The following is a 17,320-nucleotide window of genomic DNA, read 5'->3' as shown; positions in this document are numbered from 1 at the left end:
GCTGACGCTAGGCTGGCTGTTCAGATAGAGCAAAATATTCAAAGACACAGTTCGCCCGAGGAAAGATGCCGATGGACCCATGCAAGGTCCAGTGTCACTAGCAATCGAGGAGTATAAAATGAAATGATCGTCTGAGGTGTCACTTCACACCTATTTGCATGGCTTTCTAACACACTAGCATCGTGCTAGCTGGGAGAAGGGAACCAACCAGCCTTCGGTGCCAGTAACACACGGAACAGGAGACAGTTTGGCGGTTCTCAGGTTTCACATGCACCGCCGTAAACATTCTTAGAACCATTCCTAGGTATTTCCCCAGAGAAATAAAAACCTAAGGTCACACAAAACTATGTTTAAAACATCTTTATTGAAGTCACCCAGGATAGAACCCCCACCACACACGCACACACACACATGTAAATAGAAATAGTAAAAGGTCTGGAAGAGATGGGTTAGAGGTTAGGAGCACGTGCTGCTCTTGCAGAGGACAAAGGTTTGGTTCGCACACCAACATGAAATCCCACAACCGTCCAGAACTACAGGTGCAGAGGATGTGACCCCAGCTTCCTTATTTCTTTTGGAGTAAATGGGATCTCTTTGTTTCTTTTGAACAAAATAAGGTTTACTTGTTTCATAGAATCTGATATGATAAAAGAAGTCTGAGACCAAGAGTTACTGAGGACAAAAGAACAAAGACACTAGATAAATGCCTTTGAAGACAAGCACGACAAGCATTTCGGTAACTCGGAGGCTAGTCTTCTAGAAGAGCTGTGGATTTGTAGACTGCCAGCCCTGGGAGAGACCTGGGCCATCACGCTTAACTGTCTTTTGTTGGTTTTGGATGTAGTCATAACTCAGGCATAAGTACCAACCATTTACTCAGGAACTGCCTTCAAGATCATTGTTTGAAGTTTCTATTTTATTTCCCCAATAGAGCTGTAACATTCTGTTTCTGAGGCAAATATTAAAGTATAAAGAGAGGTGCTCACATTCTCAATATTCATTTGAAAGAGAAAAAGAATGCATTTCCCAAACCTGGACTTCCTTCTTCTTCTCTCCAGGCAGGTTAGAGAAGGAGAGTGCTCTGTCCCGCGCGTCTGACGAAAGCCTCAGGAAGGTACAGGAAGCTGAGTCCCCTGTCTTTAAGGAGCTTCCTGGTGCCAAAGCCAGTGATGACAGCGCTGTCCCCCTCACCAGTCTGGCTGGGGAGGCTGCGGGGGCCTCAGAAGGCACGTCAGCAGGGAACCACCCCCGGGCTTCCTACGGTAAGGCTGACCCAGAGAGCTGGGATACAACCCAGAGCCTTGTGCATGCTTAGCATGTGATCTGCCACCAAGGGTGTCCCCCCACCCCACACGAGCATCTTCTACATCCTTTTCAGGCCGAGCACTTTCCATGACTCACGGCTCTGCAAAGTCACCCATCTCCAATGGAACCTTTGGCTTCGAAGGCCACATGAGGAATGACGGTCACGTTTATCATACTGTACACAAAGACTCGGGACTCTACAAAGACTTGCTGCACAAAATCCATGTAGACAAGGGCCCCGAGGAGAAACCAGCTCAGGAAAACAACTACAGGCTGCTCCGGAGGAACAACAGCTACACGTGCTACACGGCAGCCATCTGCGGCATGCCGGTGCACGCCACCTTCAGGGCCTCGGACACCTCCTCCGCCCCCGAGGATAGCGAGAAGCTGGTGGGTGACACCGTGTCCTATTCCAAGAAGAGGCTCCGCTACGACAGCTACTCCAGCTACTGCAACGCGGTGGCCGAGGCGGAGATCGAGGCCGAAGAGGGCGGCGTGGAAATGAGGCTGGCCTCTGAGCTGACCGATCCTGACCAGCCTCACGAGGATCCTGCGGAAGACGAGAAGGAGGAGAAGGACTCCGCAGAGGTCCACCTGCTCTTCCACTTCCTGCAAGTCCTCACTGCCTGCTTTGGGTCCTTTGCTCACGGTGGCAACGATGTGAGGTGAGTGTCTTTATTCATTCAGCAGACAGGGTCTACCCTGTGCTGCGATACCAGTCCCTACCACTGGACAGCGGGGAGAACAGACCAGTTTGCAAGCATGTAAGGACCCACAGAATGCCTAGAGAGCAGGAAGGGAGCACCCAGCTGCACAGGGAAGCACACTGAGCTGGGGCTGACAGAGGCGAGGGAGCCAGCCACGTCACCATTGCAGGAAGAGCAAACAGGAGGCACAGAGGGTGAAGTGGATCAGGCCTGGACTGCTCGGCAAAGAGCAGGAGAGCCTGGACAGAAGAAAGTGGAAACTGTGAATCGTGTCATGGTACAGCCAGGGTACTGTACAGCTGGAGTTCGGGGGACTCTGAAGGCTGAGGCAGTGTCTGCCTGATCCCAGGAACTCACTACTAGTCCAGACAATGCAGCCAAACCCTGTCTTAAAAATTAGTTGTTCAGGGCCCAGAGAGATGGCTCAGCAGTTAAGAGAACGTGCTGCTCTCGTAGAGGGACCGTGTTCAGTTCCCAGCACTCACATGGTGTCTCGCAACCATCCTTAACCCCAGTCGCTGGAGATCCAGTGCCCTCTCCTGGCCTCCATGGGCACCAGGCATGCATATGGTGCACAGGCACACATATTAAGAAAAATATAGACTCAAAATATATAAGTACTTTTAAACTCTTAAGGAAGTAAGTTTTCGGAAGAAGGACTTTCACTGTGAGAGCTGAGGGAACCATTGTAAGGGCTGACAGACCCTACCATTTAACAGGCTGCCTCTGACTTATTCTGCGGCTGTCATGAGGGGTGGAGAATAGTTAGGACGTTACTAACAGTGACTCAAGAAAAGACAGCAAGCCTTTGGGGCAGAGAGATGGTACAGTAGCCAGGGTCTGGATAGTTTATTTTGAATATGGGACCAATTGAATTGATAAGCAGTTAAGACCAGCAGTTCTCAACCTTCCTAATACTGCCACCCCTTAATATATCTCCTCTTTTTGGGTAACCACAAGCCATAACATTATTTTGTTGCCACCTCATAACTGTAATTTTCCTACTGTTAAGAATCATAATATCTGATATATAAATGGTCTTAGGTGACCCTGTGAAAGACCCACTGGTTGAGAACAGCTGACTTAGACCCATACGAAAGAAGGAAGCATGGTCCAACAAGTTTGGCTCTGGCAAATCTGAGGATGGGTTGCCATGATAGCAAGTACAACCCAGAAAGGGCTGGTTCAGGGCTAAGCAGTTAGAGCTCAGATTAGACCTAGACCTGTCACATGCAAGTGACAGCCAAGTCAGCAGCCAGCGGACATGCCTGAGGTCGGGACGATCAGGATGAGGACCTGATGCCCAAAAGGCAGTGGGAAGGTAAGGGAAGGAAAGAAGCAGAGCGCACACCCTGAGCCCTGTAGCGTCACAGAGAGAGACGGGAAGCATCAGGAAGATGTGTCAAGCATGCAGTCAGAAGAACTTTCCCTTTGTGGGTGTTGAGCAGTGACCTGGCAGCGCTCCTGCCTCGTAAGTCTCTGCTGGCTTTAATAGTTGGTCTCAAAGAGGTTTCCAAACAGAAGACCGAGTGCCTGTTACTCCTTGATGTAAGTTTCCAAGCCTAGAGTGATGAACACAATGGTGTGCTGAGCACAGAGAGAAGGGCAGGCATATCGCAGTGAGGAGGAAATGCTGTGTACTTAGCTCCTATGGGATGGGGCCTGAGTTCCGTGAGCCTCGCTTGCCTGGAATGTGGGAAGCTATGTCAGAACAGCACTGCAGTTACTACAGCAAAGAATACCTTGCTGTTTTGGCTCTAGGCCCCTGAAAGACAGGCAAGACAGAGCCCACCCCCACCCCTTATAAGATCGTCCCAGCGGCACATGGTCCCCATCCATCACCTGCCACTGTCCCAGAAACACGAATGCAGCAGCAGCATAGCATTCTGTGGATCTGGGCAAGGGCTCTGTGGGGACTTCGGCCCTTGGGGAACCTGCCTTGGAGGGCCTCTTGTGCAGGGTAGCCTGGAGGTCTTCCCAGGGCTGCCTGGCAGGACACAGAGTGGTACTTAGGGATAGACGCCGCTAGGTCCAGTGCTCTGACCAGCCAGCTCTGCCGCTTTCAATGCGGCAAAGCAGCGGGCACTCCCTCTGTGCACAAAGCTTTGGGAGTTCAAACTCACCTTAGAGAGATCAGAAAAACACACACGGAAATTACTGTTCCTGACACACAGTAACTGCTTAAGGTGACAGAGCAATTGCTTCCAACTCAGGAGCTGTCGTTGAGGCTTTGAAACAGTGTCATCTGATTTTTTTTTTTTTAAAAAGGCCAGATTCAGAAATAATCTGACAACAGAGTCACCTGGGGAAAGGCTTATCAAGTTCCTGTCAGGACACAGTACAGAACCATTTGTAATTTACCATGATGCTCTTTTGGACAACCCTCTGAGCAAGGCAGCTCACCAGAGTCACACAGAGCAGGGCTGACTTGGAAGTCAATCCAGGCCACCCCTCAACACACTGTCTACACAGCTGTGCCAGCCAGGGCAGGGACCCTGAAACCCCTGGAGAGACCCCTGAAACCCAAGTCAAAGCTCTGACCAGACTGTGAGAGGCCTGGGGAGTGGGGAGGAGGGACGGACATGATGGTCTAAGCAGTGTCCATAGGAGCACCGTGAACTTGGCATTCCCGGGTGAAGCTGAGGACAGTGCCTGGCTTCCAGGACAGCTGTAGGAATCCATGTCATCAATGGCGGCCGTGACCCCACAGTGTGAGGACTGACTTGCTGTCCTCACTAGCAGCTAGAGTCAGAAGCAGTAGAGATGGCAGTGGAGATGGAGAGGGATCGAGGGAGAGGAAAGAGAGAAAACTTGGTGGTCAGCAGTACTCCGAGTGGTTTGTTTCTAAGTACTTTTCACAGCCATGTAACGGTGCTGAGCACACTTAACTCTGCCCAAAATGGTTAAGATGCCCGCTTTCTGGTGTGCTATTTATATTCAATGAAAGTCACTTATCACCCTAGAGTACATAAGCTACAAATACAATATGACTAGATAGTTTTAAAGACCGAGAAGTCACTGTATACTGTGTCTAGTGCTGTGCCTATGTATAGCTATTTACAGCTAACCTTTTTTATTTATTTATTCTGCCAGCAATGCTATCGGTCCCCTTGTGGCCCTGTGGCTGATATATAAACAAGGTGGAGTTACACAAGAAGCTGCTACTCCAGTCTGGCTGCTGTTTTATGGGGGCGTTGGCATCTGCACAGGTCTCTGGGTTTGGGGCAGAAGAGTGATCCAGACCATGGGGAAGGATCTCACACCCATCACACCGTCCAGGTGAGGCACAGATGAGGCCTGAGGCAACGCTTTGTGGGTGGGCCTCATACAGAAGTCAGCCTTTGGGTGACAACCTTTGGGTGCGGGTCTCTGGTCGTCAGGTGAGCAAGAGCAGAGGGATCACTCCCGACCTCATTCCCACCAGGAAGCCTCTTCCTCATCCTCCCTGTCTGAGGCCATGGACACTGGCACCAGGACAAAGACAGGAAGGAAAAGAGGGAGACGCTGAAGTGGAGCAGGAGGGCCAACTGGGGGCTGCTGTCCCCAGCCATTCTAATGCAGTGTGACACAGTGTGACGTAGGTGCCAACTGGAGCCTGAGGCCTGCCTAGTCCAGGATGCCCTGGCCACGCCCACTTTCCTACTCTAGGACCCATCTGGTGTCTTTCCGGCGTTGGTTGGCTTTCTGTGGCCAACACAAAGCCCCGGGGTTAGCAGTTTTCAAAGAGGAAAGGTTCCTTGTGGCTCACACTTTGACAGGTCCGTTTCAGTTTGTCCTCATCCTTCAGGTAGATGAAAAAGTGTACAGCATTGTGGGAGCCTGTGTCACAGAAAGAACAGAACAAACAAAGCAAAATCCACCTCACAGCCAGCAAGCAAGAGCGGACAACAGAAGAGCCAGAGTCCCAACCCTCAAGGATACGCCCCAGTGACCCAGACACCCCCACTTAGAGATTTCGTCACCTCCCAAAGTATCTAGCACCATCCTAGGGACCGAGCTTTGACATATGAGCATTTGTGGGGCATAAACTCCAAAACGTGGCACCTGCCTATCCCCAAACATTCAAGCCCTGAGATCTGTCATCCTCCAGAGTCTAGGACGTGCACACGTGAGTGTCGTCTTTAGTCATTCTGGGGGGGCCTGTGGATGTGCTGTTGAGGGTTAAGTAGCAGACCTCAGCTTACAGAACACAGCTAAACTTCAGAACTACTGTTGTAGGAAATCTTCTTTTCTCTGTGTTTCCCTCTTAAACATATTAGGGATTTGTTTCCTTTTGTTTCTAATTTTCAGTTCCCTGTCCTTAAAATACATCCTAACAAAAGGTTGTCTTAGAAGACTAGCTCGAATTAGACTGCTCTTTGTAATACGTTCACGCGTTGTTTGAGGTGTGAACCTAGTTTCTCCTTTGCCCCTTTAGAAACGAGTAATTTATCATCTTATGCACAGCAGGAATTTCTGACCCAGTTCCACACTTCAGGTTGGAAAACATGTTAGGAAAACAAGGTCACTGGGCGTCAGCTGCACGGCCCAATCGATGCCCTGCTGCGAGCAAGCGTCCTGTTCTCCAACTGGTCATCTGGCTCAGTCTGCAACCAGCTTACAGAATGTTCTGGCAAGACTTCTGCGGCCACAGGGTGTCGGCAAGGCCACACAAAGAGCTCCTGTGACGTTGTCTTCCTGTTCTCCCCCACAGTGGCTTCACTATTGAGCTGGCCTCTGCCTTCACCGTGGTGATCGCCTCCAACATTGGGCTTCCCGTCAGCACCACACACTGCAAGGTAGGCCACTGACAGCCAGAGCCGCCATCTGAGCGGTGCTGCCCCGAGTGCATCTGCGAAGTGGTTGGCGTGGGACAGCCAGGACTGTTTGTTTCCCTGGAATCGCCCTCCTAATCCTCCTGACCCCAGCGGGACCTGCTGCTGAGTCTGTGCTTTCTCAGCACCAGTGGGGGAGCTCCCACTTGGCCTGCGCCCGCCCGCACTGCTCCCACCTGCGAGTGTCTTTTGAAGCCACATGTGCACTGTGCCCACGGGACATGCCCTCCAGTTCCTGCCACTGCGCAGAACTGACCTCAGAGTAGGGCAGAGACACAAGTGAGCAAAAAGCATTTTAGAGCAACTTTAAGATGTGGCTACTTCTGGTTTTCCCCTTCCATGGTGCTCAGGCTGACTGTTTTCTCAGAGTGGATTCCAGATGAGGGGCAGGAGGTAGCTCGAGATGCCGGCATGGCGTTATAATGTCCAGTTATTCACAGGGTTCAAGTCTCCACCCAGTGTTCTCTCCCTCCTAATTGTACAATCAGTAGACATCACCATAACAACCAACCTGACTCCGATGTATGCGACAGATCCCCACTGGGCACTGTCAGAAGTGCAGTGCTAACCCACTGACCTCACTCACTCACTCACTCACTCACTCACTCACTCACTCACGGCAAGAAGACTAGCATTTTCCCATCTCACAGATGAGGGAGTGGAAGCAGAGAGAGGTTAAGGGGCATTCCCCTGCAGGAGCTGGCATGGTGCTCTGCCCTTCCCCTCCCTAGTACAAGGGAGGAAGGCAAGGAGAGACTGTACCCCTGCTGCTCACCCACGGGGACCGCTCCAGTTTTGGTTGTTTTTAAAATAATGAAAGGTTATTATTGGGAGGCTCATAATGATAGTGTGCCTGGCACAACTGGGACCCCGAGGTCAGCCCCAGTGCCACGAAAAATAAAGTACAAATTGTCAAAGAGGCACGGGTTCACTGAAACACTTTCACAGACACACGGTTGCCTGGGAAAATAAGCAGCTTCCTGCTCACCACTGCTGCTCTGCTGTGGGACTCCCGCCAAGGAAGCGCTCAGATACATGCTCTCCCGAGAAAAAGGCAGCTAGCGTCTCACCTTCCCGTTACAGTTATTCATTCATTCACTTGTGTGTGAGCGTGTGTGTGTGTGAGTGTGTGTGTATGTGTGTGTGAGTGTGTGTGTATGTGTGTGTGTATGTGTGAATGTGTGTATGTGTGAGTGAGTGTGTGTATGTGTGAGTGTGTGCGTATGTGAGAGTATGAATGTGTGTGTGTGAGTGTGTGTATGTGTGAGTGTGTGTGTATGTGTGTGTATGTGTGAGTGAATGTGTGTATGTGTGAGTGAGTGTGTGTATGTGTGAATGTGTGTGTATGTGTGAGTGAGTGTGTGTATGTGAGTGTGTGTGTATGTGAGAGTATGAATGTGTGTGCGTGTGTGTGTGTGTGTATGTGTGAATGTGTGTGCATATGTGAGTGTGTGTGTGTGAATGTGTGTGTGTATGTGTGAGTGTGTGTGCATGTGTGTGAGTGTGTGTATGTGTGTGTGAGTGTGTGTATGTGTGAATGTGTGTGTATGTGTGAGTGAGTGTGTGTATGTGAGTGTGTGTATGTGAGAGTATGAATGTGTGTGCGTGTGTGTGAGTGTGTGTGTATGTGTGAATGTGTGTATGTGAGTGTGTGTGTGAGTGTGAATGTGTGTGAATGTGTGTGCGTGTGTGTGAGTGTGTGTGTATGTGTGAATGTGTGTGCGTATGTGAGTGTGTGTGAGTGTGAATGTGTGTGGATGTGTGTGCGTGTGTGTGAGTGTGTGTGTGTGTGAATGTGTGTGTATGTGTGTGTGTGAATGTGTGTGTGTGTGAGTGAGTGCGTATGTGAGAGTATGAATGTGTGTGCATGTGTGTGTATGTGTGAGTGTGTGTGTGCATGTGTGTGTGTGTGAGTGTGTGTGTGTGTGTGTGTGTGTGTGAGAGAGAGAGAGAGAGAGAGAGAGAGAGAGAGAGAGAGAGAGAGAGAGAAAGAGAGATTCATGTGGCTGTCAGAGGGAGAACAGCTTGCAGCTTGCAGGACTCTGTTCTCCCTTCCACCGTGTAGGTCCCAGGGTTGAACTCAGTTCGTCAGCCTTAGATGACAGTGGGGTGGGCGAGCATCTTCACCCCCTGAGCCACCTCAGCGGCCCACCCACTTTCTGCCATTGCGTGGGCATAAACAGTCAGTCCTGCCCGGCTTCCCCACAGTAACGGAAAGTGCTAGAATGTAAGTCACAGCCATAGAGGAAAACTACTGCCTTGCGATTCTAACCTCTCTAGAAGGGGGCTTCATCAGGAGTATGGAGGCTGGTGAGAGACTATCAGAGAACATGAATGTCCCGTGTTGTATGGAAATGTCTCAGTGAACCCATCGTGTGCACTCACTGATTTTAAAACTAAACTCTCAAGTCCGGTGTGCTTGAGCACGCCTTTAGTCCCAGGGTTCAGGAACCAGAAGTAGGTCAGAATCTCTTGAGTGTGAGGCCAGCCTAGTCTATATAGCAAGTTCCAGGGGCTACCTACTGAGACCCTGTCTTAAAAAAAAAAATTTAAGTAGCTATTAACTAAAGTGAAATAAAATCAGACTTTAATTTTCAGCTTGAGGTATAACTTGCCTGATACTTGTACCATAATAGGGACATTTTATTAAGATATTTATATCTAATTTGTTCAAGACCTTAACAAACAGTGACGTGTCACTGTCACCAAGGTGTCTACACTAAGCACATGATCAGCCTTGTTTCCTTGGGACAATAAGTACTCTAAGGATAAGCCATTGACATGAGCAGGTCCTACACGTGGGACCACCATGGGATGGTGCAGAAAGGCCAGTCAAAGCCGACGGTAACACTGCCCACATCTGAGGTGAAATTGCAGAACCCTCGAGCTAGATTATCAACAATAGCCGGAGAGAAAGTGTGGCAAACTCATGCAACCTAAGTAGTTGCCGGGAACACGGTGCTTTTACAGTAATTCTAGTAGGAATCAAGGCCGTTGGGGTGGCTTTGTGGAGGGAAAGTGCTTGCCACCAGGCGGGACCCTGAGGGCTAACCCTGGGACGCACATGGTGGAAGAAGAGAGGTGAGTCCCCGAAGCGGTCCTCTGGTCTCCACACATGTGCTGTGGCGTGCACTCACCCACACGAGTCAAATAAATATGAGCCTCATTATTTAAAAACTTAGGAAATGTAAGGAATGTGTACGGTGAGGACAAGCATGTGGCCACAGGAAGAAAGGAAGGTGGGGTGGGGGCGGGGCATGCCTCGAGACTGGAGAAGAGTTACACTCCTCAAATACAGCCGGGCAGAAATGTTCTCGCAACTTTACCGAGTGAAACTATGTCACGAACATGAATTATGAAAACTGTAAAATGATCCCCACAGAAAACTAATGGGCTCAGGTCACATGATGCGGGCTGATGCGGTCATAAACAACTAAAGGTCTCCTCTCTTCTGTGTCCTCCAGGTGGGCTCAGTGGTAGCCGTGGGCTGGATCCGCTCCCGGAAGGCTGTGGACTGGCGCCTCTTCCGGAACATATTTATTGCCTGGTTCGTGACCGTGCCGGTGGCCGGACTTTTCAGTGCTGCTATCATGGCTCTCCTCATGTATATATGTGGTTTTGTTTCTTCCAGTCGGTAAATGGCCACAGGGATGCTCTGACACGGATATGGTCCTCACACCTCCCACCCCTGCTTTCTCTGACACTTGCACACCCCTTCCACACACCTTCCTGATGGTGTCATATCACCCCTGCTTACCCAGGCCACAGTTCATCTTCCAGAATTAACCTACCTGCTGTACATAGTAGTCTACATCAAGCTGATGTCGTGATGACACAATGTGGTGCGGTTACTTATATGAAATATATATTGTGTACCTAGAACAGGTAGCATTTATTTCAAACAAACTCAGAATGAACGTGGAGGGTATTGCCTAGAATGCAATATTCTGTTAACTGTACATAATGATTTCAGTGGCAGTAAGCGTAGAGTATCAAATCCTTTTTTAAATACACTGTATATAGCGGGATACAGTATACTTCATACAAACCCGGGCAGGCGGGTGGGCGGGTGAGTTCCGGCCCTTGTGTGATTGCCCAGTGCTGGGACAGGTTTTCACAAGTGCTTTCTCTGAAGAGTGTGTTCGTGAGCGGAGTCCGAGTTACTGTGTAATGTACCACGATTGCTTCTGTAAATACTTTCAACTGTAATTTTAATGCTAAGCTTCCCTCATACTTTTTTGATCGGAGAATTTTGGAAAGTACCAAAGAACGAGAGGATAACTCGCCAGTGTTACACCTTCCCACTGCTTGTCTCCCTTCCCACCGGCCCTGACAGTGGACCTGGTTACTTCAGCCAGGTGAGCTTAGAACTCAGCCACCCACCAGCAGCAGCCAGGAGGCTGCCACACCAGATACTGGAAAGCTTGTTCAGTGGCCTTTCACTGTCACCAGCGCGGATGACATACAGCAGTGGGGGTGTAGAATTAAACACTACATACATATCAAGTCCAACTCCAGGGTCCCTCCCCGTCGCACCCAGTGGCCTGAAAAGCAGGAATCTCGTTGCAGACATTAAAGCCAGTGAGGCTCTTGATGGGCTCGGATGCTGCCAACTCAGGGCTTAGCCGGAAGTATGGGCGGGGACACTGGGCTTGGGGATCTTTGAGGCCTTTTCTGTGGAGAACATCCGAGGTTCTCCTGTGGAGCCGCTGTTCTCTTCTGATGGCGGCGGGAGAGCGTCGGTGTCACTAAAATGTTAAGAGCCTGAAACCATGGAAACGCTGCTAATATTTTTATATTGACATACATTTTCACGGTACTTCATTGTAATTTTTTCATTAATCAAGCATATTAAATTTATAATAAAAAAGTGCCCCTCAAAAGTTCACTTCTGAAGTCTTTTTCTTTCAGAGTTCTCAAAAAAATAAAAACTATACAATTCGGCCACTCGTAGTTTTCAAATGCTTTCTGTTGGCCCTTCCCCTACATCTTACCACTACTGCCCCTGTGTGTGCAGAACCAGTCCCCAAAACTAGACCGGGAAGGAATGACCCGCACCTCTGTCTGTGGGCGGGGACATAGTGATCCGTCCACTGTGATGCTCATCTGGTCAGGACTGTGGTACAGGAAGAGCACATTCCCTGGCAGAGCTCACCTGCTTGGTTCTTTTCTGCAGGCTCCCACTGGGGCCTGAGCTTTTCTCGAGCTGGGACACTCAGGGAAATCCCTCACGTCTGCACCGTGGCAGCAATGCCGCCGCAGAGCTGGATGGGTAATGGATGAGAACACCATCCGGGTGTGCTGGCTTCATGGCCACTCCAAGTCTGAAACCCTCTCCTAAAGTGGCACCTTCCTCTCTGTGTTTGATAAAGCCCCAGGAAACTCAGTCTCCTCTCAGATTTATTGGTGAGAAAACAGTCTCGCATGTATGAGCAAACACTCTGCAGGCCAGATGTCCTGCTGCTCTCGGGCAGTGGTCTGTGCCCTAGAAGAGACACCTGTGCCCTAGCACGCACACTGCAGAAGCTGAGTCCGGGTCAGTGAAGGCATCTGGCGAGGTCATGCTCCCCCAACGACAGAAAGAGACCTGGCCCTGGAGCTCTTCCCCTGGGCCTGTTGTCTGACAGGGAGATGGCTACTTTGTATGTTCCAGGAGAAGGGAAAATCCCACCCCAACAGATAATAACCTTAACGCCAGTGTCCAGAAAAGGGTTAGGGACCCAGACAAAGGGACCCCCTAAGTCCCTGACATCTTTGTGTATGGTCAAACTTCCCATGCAAAGGAAAACCGCCCATGAACAAGAGAGCCATGCTCAGAGGAAGAACCTCATGCCTTGTTTATTCTGTCTGCCCTTTCCTGAGAGTCTGAACTGCTAACTACCCCAGTGGGTCTTAGACACAGATGCAACCCCTTGGGGAGAGAGTAAACAACCCCCCTTTTTCACAGGGATCGCCTAAGACCGTAGGTAAACACAGATACTGTTTACATTATGATTCGTAACACTTAATTACAGTTAAGTAGCAACAAAACTAACGTTATGGCTGGGGGTCACCACACACAGGATCTGTATTAGAGCCGCAGCGTTGGGAAGACTGAGACCCACTACTCTAAACACATACTCATCTTTAACAGGTAATTTTTAAGTCCTCTCAAGAAATCGAAGAATCCATCCCAGAAGCTGGGTATGGAGACCCACAGTTTTGAATCCAGCTCTCAGGAGGCTAACATGGGTAGATCTAAGTTCCGGGCCAGCACAATCTACATAGCAGGAAGCCAGATGAGGGAACCATCACAATTGTACTTGCTTAGTATTAACTCTGTGGAGCACAGATCCACTGGCCCTTTGTTGAGGCCTCTCAAGGGAAAACTACTTCCTCTAGATCCAAAGAATAGAATTGAGTTCCACTTCCGATCTGTCCCCCAGCAATTAAACGTCACAGGCTGTTGTCTCCTGTAAGAGATAACCAAGCTGGACCTGCCAATCACCTGACCAAGAGGCCCTCAGGAGAGCTGACTTTCCAGACGGTTTCTGTGGGGCTTTGAATGAAAATGGCCTCATAGGCTCTTAGGGAGATGTGACCTTTTGGGAAGAAGTACTTCCCTGAGGGTGGCTTTGAGGTTTCAAAAGCCCATACCATACCCAATGTCATTCTCTCTTCCTGCTAACTCCCAATCCAGATGTAGGACTCTCAGCCTCTTCTCCGGCACATCTGCCTGCATGCCGCCATGATAACCGACTAAGCCTCTGAGTTGTGAGCCAGCCCCAGTTAAATGCTCTCCTTTATCAGAGTTGCTGTGGTCATGATGTCTCTCCACAGCAATGGATGAGATGCTATTCCTCTCAGAAGTTTCTCTCCCAATGCAGTCCCTTTCAGATCTTCACTTCTCTGCGTTCTGACTCAAAACATCATTTTCTCTTTTTCTCAGATGCCGGCTAAAGGCCTTATTAAAATGATTCACAAGCTCCCTTCCGAGTCTATTTTAAAATTAATTTATTGGAAGTCTAAGAAACCATAAAAAGGAAGCCAAATTTCCCCGGTAACATTTCTATACCAGGGCACTCGGTTATAATAGACTTGAGGCAAGGAACTAAGACAACAAGAATAAGAGACTAGTTTTTGCTCAGTGTCCTTGTAAACCTAAAACTACTACTACTACTACAAAAACAACAACAACAAAAATTAAAATCAGGTGCTACAGAGATGGCTCTGCTGCTAATCATCCTCACCAATCTATCAGAGGGCCGAGTTGGATCCTAGTATCTGCATTAGGCAGACCACAAATGCCTCTAATTCCAGCTCCAAGGGAAGCACTCTAGCTTCCATAGAAACCTGTGCATACATCTTTTAAAAATCAAGTCAATTTGGGTTTTTTTGTTTGTTTGATTGATTAATTTTTGGCTTTTGGGGTTTTTTTAAATTATTTACATTCTAGCCGTTGCTCACCCCCTCTGGCCCCCATCCTATTCCTCCTCCCCCTTGCCTCTGAGAGGGTGCTCCCCCTTCCCCCACCAGGCATCTCCTTCCATGGGTCCTCAGGTATCTCTAGGATTAAGAACGTCATCTCCGCTGAGGCCCGACCAGGCAGAGCTCTGCTATATCCGTGCCAGGAGCTTCAGACTGATCTGTGTATGCTTCTGGTTGGTGGCTCGGTCTCTAGGAGCTCCCTGAGGTCTATCTGGGTCGGTAGAGACTGCTGGTCTTCCTGTAAGGTTGCCCTCCCCTTCTGCTTCTGCAATCCTTCCCCTAATTCAACCATAGGGGTCCCCGACTTCAGGCCTATGGCTGGCTGTGAGAATCTGCATCTGACTCAGTCAGCTGCTGGTGGGGCCTCTCAGAGGACAGCCACACCAGGCTCCTGTCTGTAAGCACATTTGAGCATCAGTAATAGTGTCAGGCCTTGGTGTCCCCTATGAGATGGACCCCAAGTTGGGTCGGTCATTGGACTGCCTTTCCTTCAGTGTGTCCTTCATTCTTCTCCCTGCAGTTCTTTTAGATGGCAACAATTCTGGGTCAGAATTTTTGACTATGGGTTAGTAACTCTGTCCCTCTGCTTAAGGTACTGTCTATCTACTGGAGGTTCCCTCTCAATGATGTTAGGCATTTTGGCTAAGGTCACCCCGTTGAGCCCTTAAAGTCTCTCACCTCCAGAGTCTCTGGTAGTTTCTAGAGGGTCCCCCCCCCCTCCCACTGTTTTTAAGATCTTTATAACAAAATAAAGACATCGTTTAGCTACAGCCAGGCAAGGTAGCTTGCTAGCCTGGTCTACAATAGAGAATTCCAGGACAGTCAGGCCCAGTTTAAAAAAAAAAAACAAAAAACAAAAAACAAAAAACAAAAAACCACCACAACAACAAAAGACTGTAACTGTCTGTGGTGGTGGCACACACCTTTAATCCCAGCACTTGGGAGGCAGAGGCAGGCCATTCCGGTCTACACAGAAGCTCCAGGCCAGCCAAAGGTACCTAGTGAGACTCTTTGTTTCAAAAAAAAGAAATATAATTTCTTTTCTTCAGAAAGGTAAAGGACTTCACAGGAGACCTAGGAATAAGACTACAGGTGTTTAAGAATATGGAGGGAAGGGCTGGAGAGATGGCTCAGCGGTTAGAGCACCCGACTGCTCTTCCAGAGGTCCTGAGTTCAATTCCCAGCAACCACATGGTGGCTCACAACCATCTGTAAAGAGATCTGATGCCCTCTTCTGGTGTGTCTGAAGACAGCTACAGCATACTTATATATAATAAAATGAATAGATTAAAAAAAATTAAAAAAAAAAAGAATATGGAGGGAAGGTCCAAGAAGAAAAGGGTGGTTGGTTCCGTAAGCCTCTACAAAGGAAGCATGTGAGATTCTAAGTCAGTGGTTCTCAACCTTTGGGTCATGATCCCTTCGGGGTTAAATGGCCCTTTCTTCCACAGGGTCTACAATCAGATATCTTGCCTACCCAATATTTACATTATGATTAATAAAAACAGCAAAATTATAGTTCTGAAGTAGCGAGGAAAATAATTTTATGGTTGGGGGTCATCACCACACGAGGAACTGCATTAAAGAGCCGAAGCATTAGAAAGGGTGAGCACCACTAATGTTCGAAGGAATGTGCTTCAGACACAATTGAGGACCAAGAGTTCTTGTTGGAGACTGAAACCTGCTTAAACAGCAAAAGGAATTTTGCTTAGAGTGGGATGGAGAATTTCTCCTTCCCAATTCGCCATTTGTTAACCAATCCCTGAATTCGGAAATTTGAAAGTTCACGGAGTAGGGGATGGGGAGTAAGGGCAGAAGAGGGGTCCGAGAAAGCAGACTGGGTAGCAGGAAGGGCTAGGACAGCAGGTGTTTACCTTTGGCTGGTGCCACAGCGGCACCCAGTGGCGTCAAGTTTAATTGTAATTACATCTCTTTAGACCCTTTAAGCTTCATCATAGACATCGCTGCAAAATGTTCATTCTCTCAGAGTTCAGAGTTGCATGCAACAACAGGAATTATGCTTCTTTGGTGATCACAGGGGATTATGGCTGAATTCAGAAATTCTCTTTACTGAGAAGCCAAGCTAAATAAAGGCTTGTCTTGGTTTACCTTTAAGCTAACATCCAGTGCTATCAAGTGCCAAGTCTTCAATGACTTGGCCACTCAAGGCAGAAAGACAAAGGCTTCTACAGACCAAGAAGCTTTAGAAAGAGAATGTAAGGCTGTTTTCATCTGAGCAGGAGCTCTGGGGAAAAGCCGCCCAGAGGGTGGTGAGGTCAGACAAGGTTGCAAAGGGTAGAAATTTGGCCCAAACTCCAAGTAATATATGGATACGGGAGGATTGATTCAGTTTGGGGAAATGGTAACGCGATGCTCACATAAGATCCAAGGAGAAAGTTCTGCCAGGCACTTTGAAACAAAGGTCTGGAGTGTTCGATTGGAGTTCCTTCCTGTAGTGTGTGTGTGTGGGGGGGGGTGTATGTATATGTATATGCATGCATATAATTTACACGCAACACCTTCCAGAAAGACAAGCATCTACGTGGCATCTCATAATCACCTGCAGCTCCAGTTCCAGGGGATCCGGTCCCTCTTCCAACTCCTGTTGGCATCAGGCACGCACATGTAGAGTACAGACATGCGCAGGCAAAACACCCATACGCAAAAAAATGCTAACACCAGTGAGAAACCTCCCATGCAAACTTTGTGAATCCCTGATGAGTCCTCAAAGGAAACCCTAAGCAGAGGTACAGGATAAATGGGCCACCGCAGAGAAATGCACACTCGAGGGTTGGCTTTCCCAGGTGCCAGACTCAGGCTGTGGTGACATCTAGAATTAAGACACAAAAATCAACGCAAACCCAAATGGTGGCCAAGGGGCCTGCATGGCTGTATTGTGACGCAAGGCATAGAGTAGGCCTCGAGTGGCACGGGAAGAGCCTATGCCTCTGCTGCTTCGGGGCAGGAGAGACTGAGAACTCATGCCAACCGCTCGACCTGGGATGGCTCTTGGCTCTTCCTTCTGGA

At 49.0% G+C, this 17,320-nt stretch overlaps 2 protein-coding genes across 3 annotated transcripts in view; one reads left to right on the top strand and one right to left on the bottom strand.

Annotated features, from left to right (window-relative positions):
- Slc20a2 (solute carrier family 20 member 2) overlaps nt 1-11,709 on the top strand; it is a 90,142-nt gene extending 78,433 nt beyond the window's left edge. For all 3 annotated transcript variants that reach the window (NM_017223.2, XM_087588009.1, XM_087588008.1), the window contains 5 exon segments: nt 1,059-1,262; nt 1,379-1,970; nt 5,106-5,291; nt 6,706-6,790; nt 10,291-11,709. In NM_017223.2, the coding sequence (NP_058919.1) occupies nt 1,059-1,262; nt 1,379-1,970; nt 5,106-5,291; nt 6,706-6,790; nt 10,291-10,464 (1,241 nt within the window). In that variant the 3' untranslated portion in view covers nt 10,465-11,709.
- The window catches only part of Erich1 (glutamate-rich 1), a gene marked incomplete at its 5' end in the record, with an annotated part of 52,793,804 nt that overhangs the window by 6,119,740 nt on the left and 46,656,744 nt on the right, over nt 1-17,320 (bottom strand).

The sequence above is a fragment of the Rattus norvegicus genome, chromosome 16, assembly GCF_021556685.1.
Source record: "Rattus norvegicus strain SHRSP/BbbUtx chromosome 16, alternate assembly SHRSP_T2T, whole genome shotgun sequence".
Taxonomy (NCBI): Eukaryota; Metazoa; Chordata; class Mammalia; order Rodentia; family Muridae; genus Rattus; species Rattus norvegicus.
The sequence above is the reverse complement of the archived record's forward strand: the minus strand, read 5'-3'. Positions and strand labels throughout refer to the sequence as shown.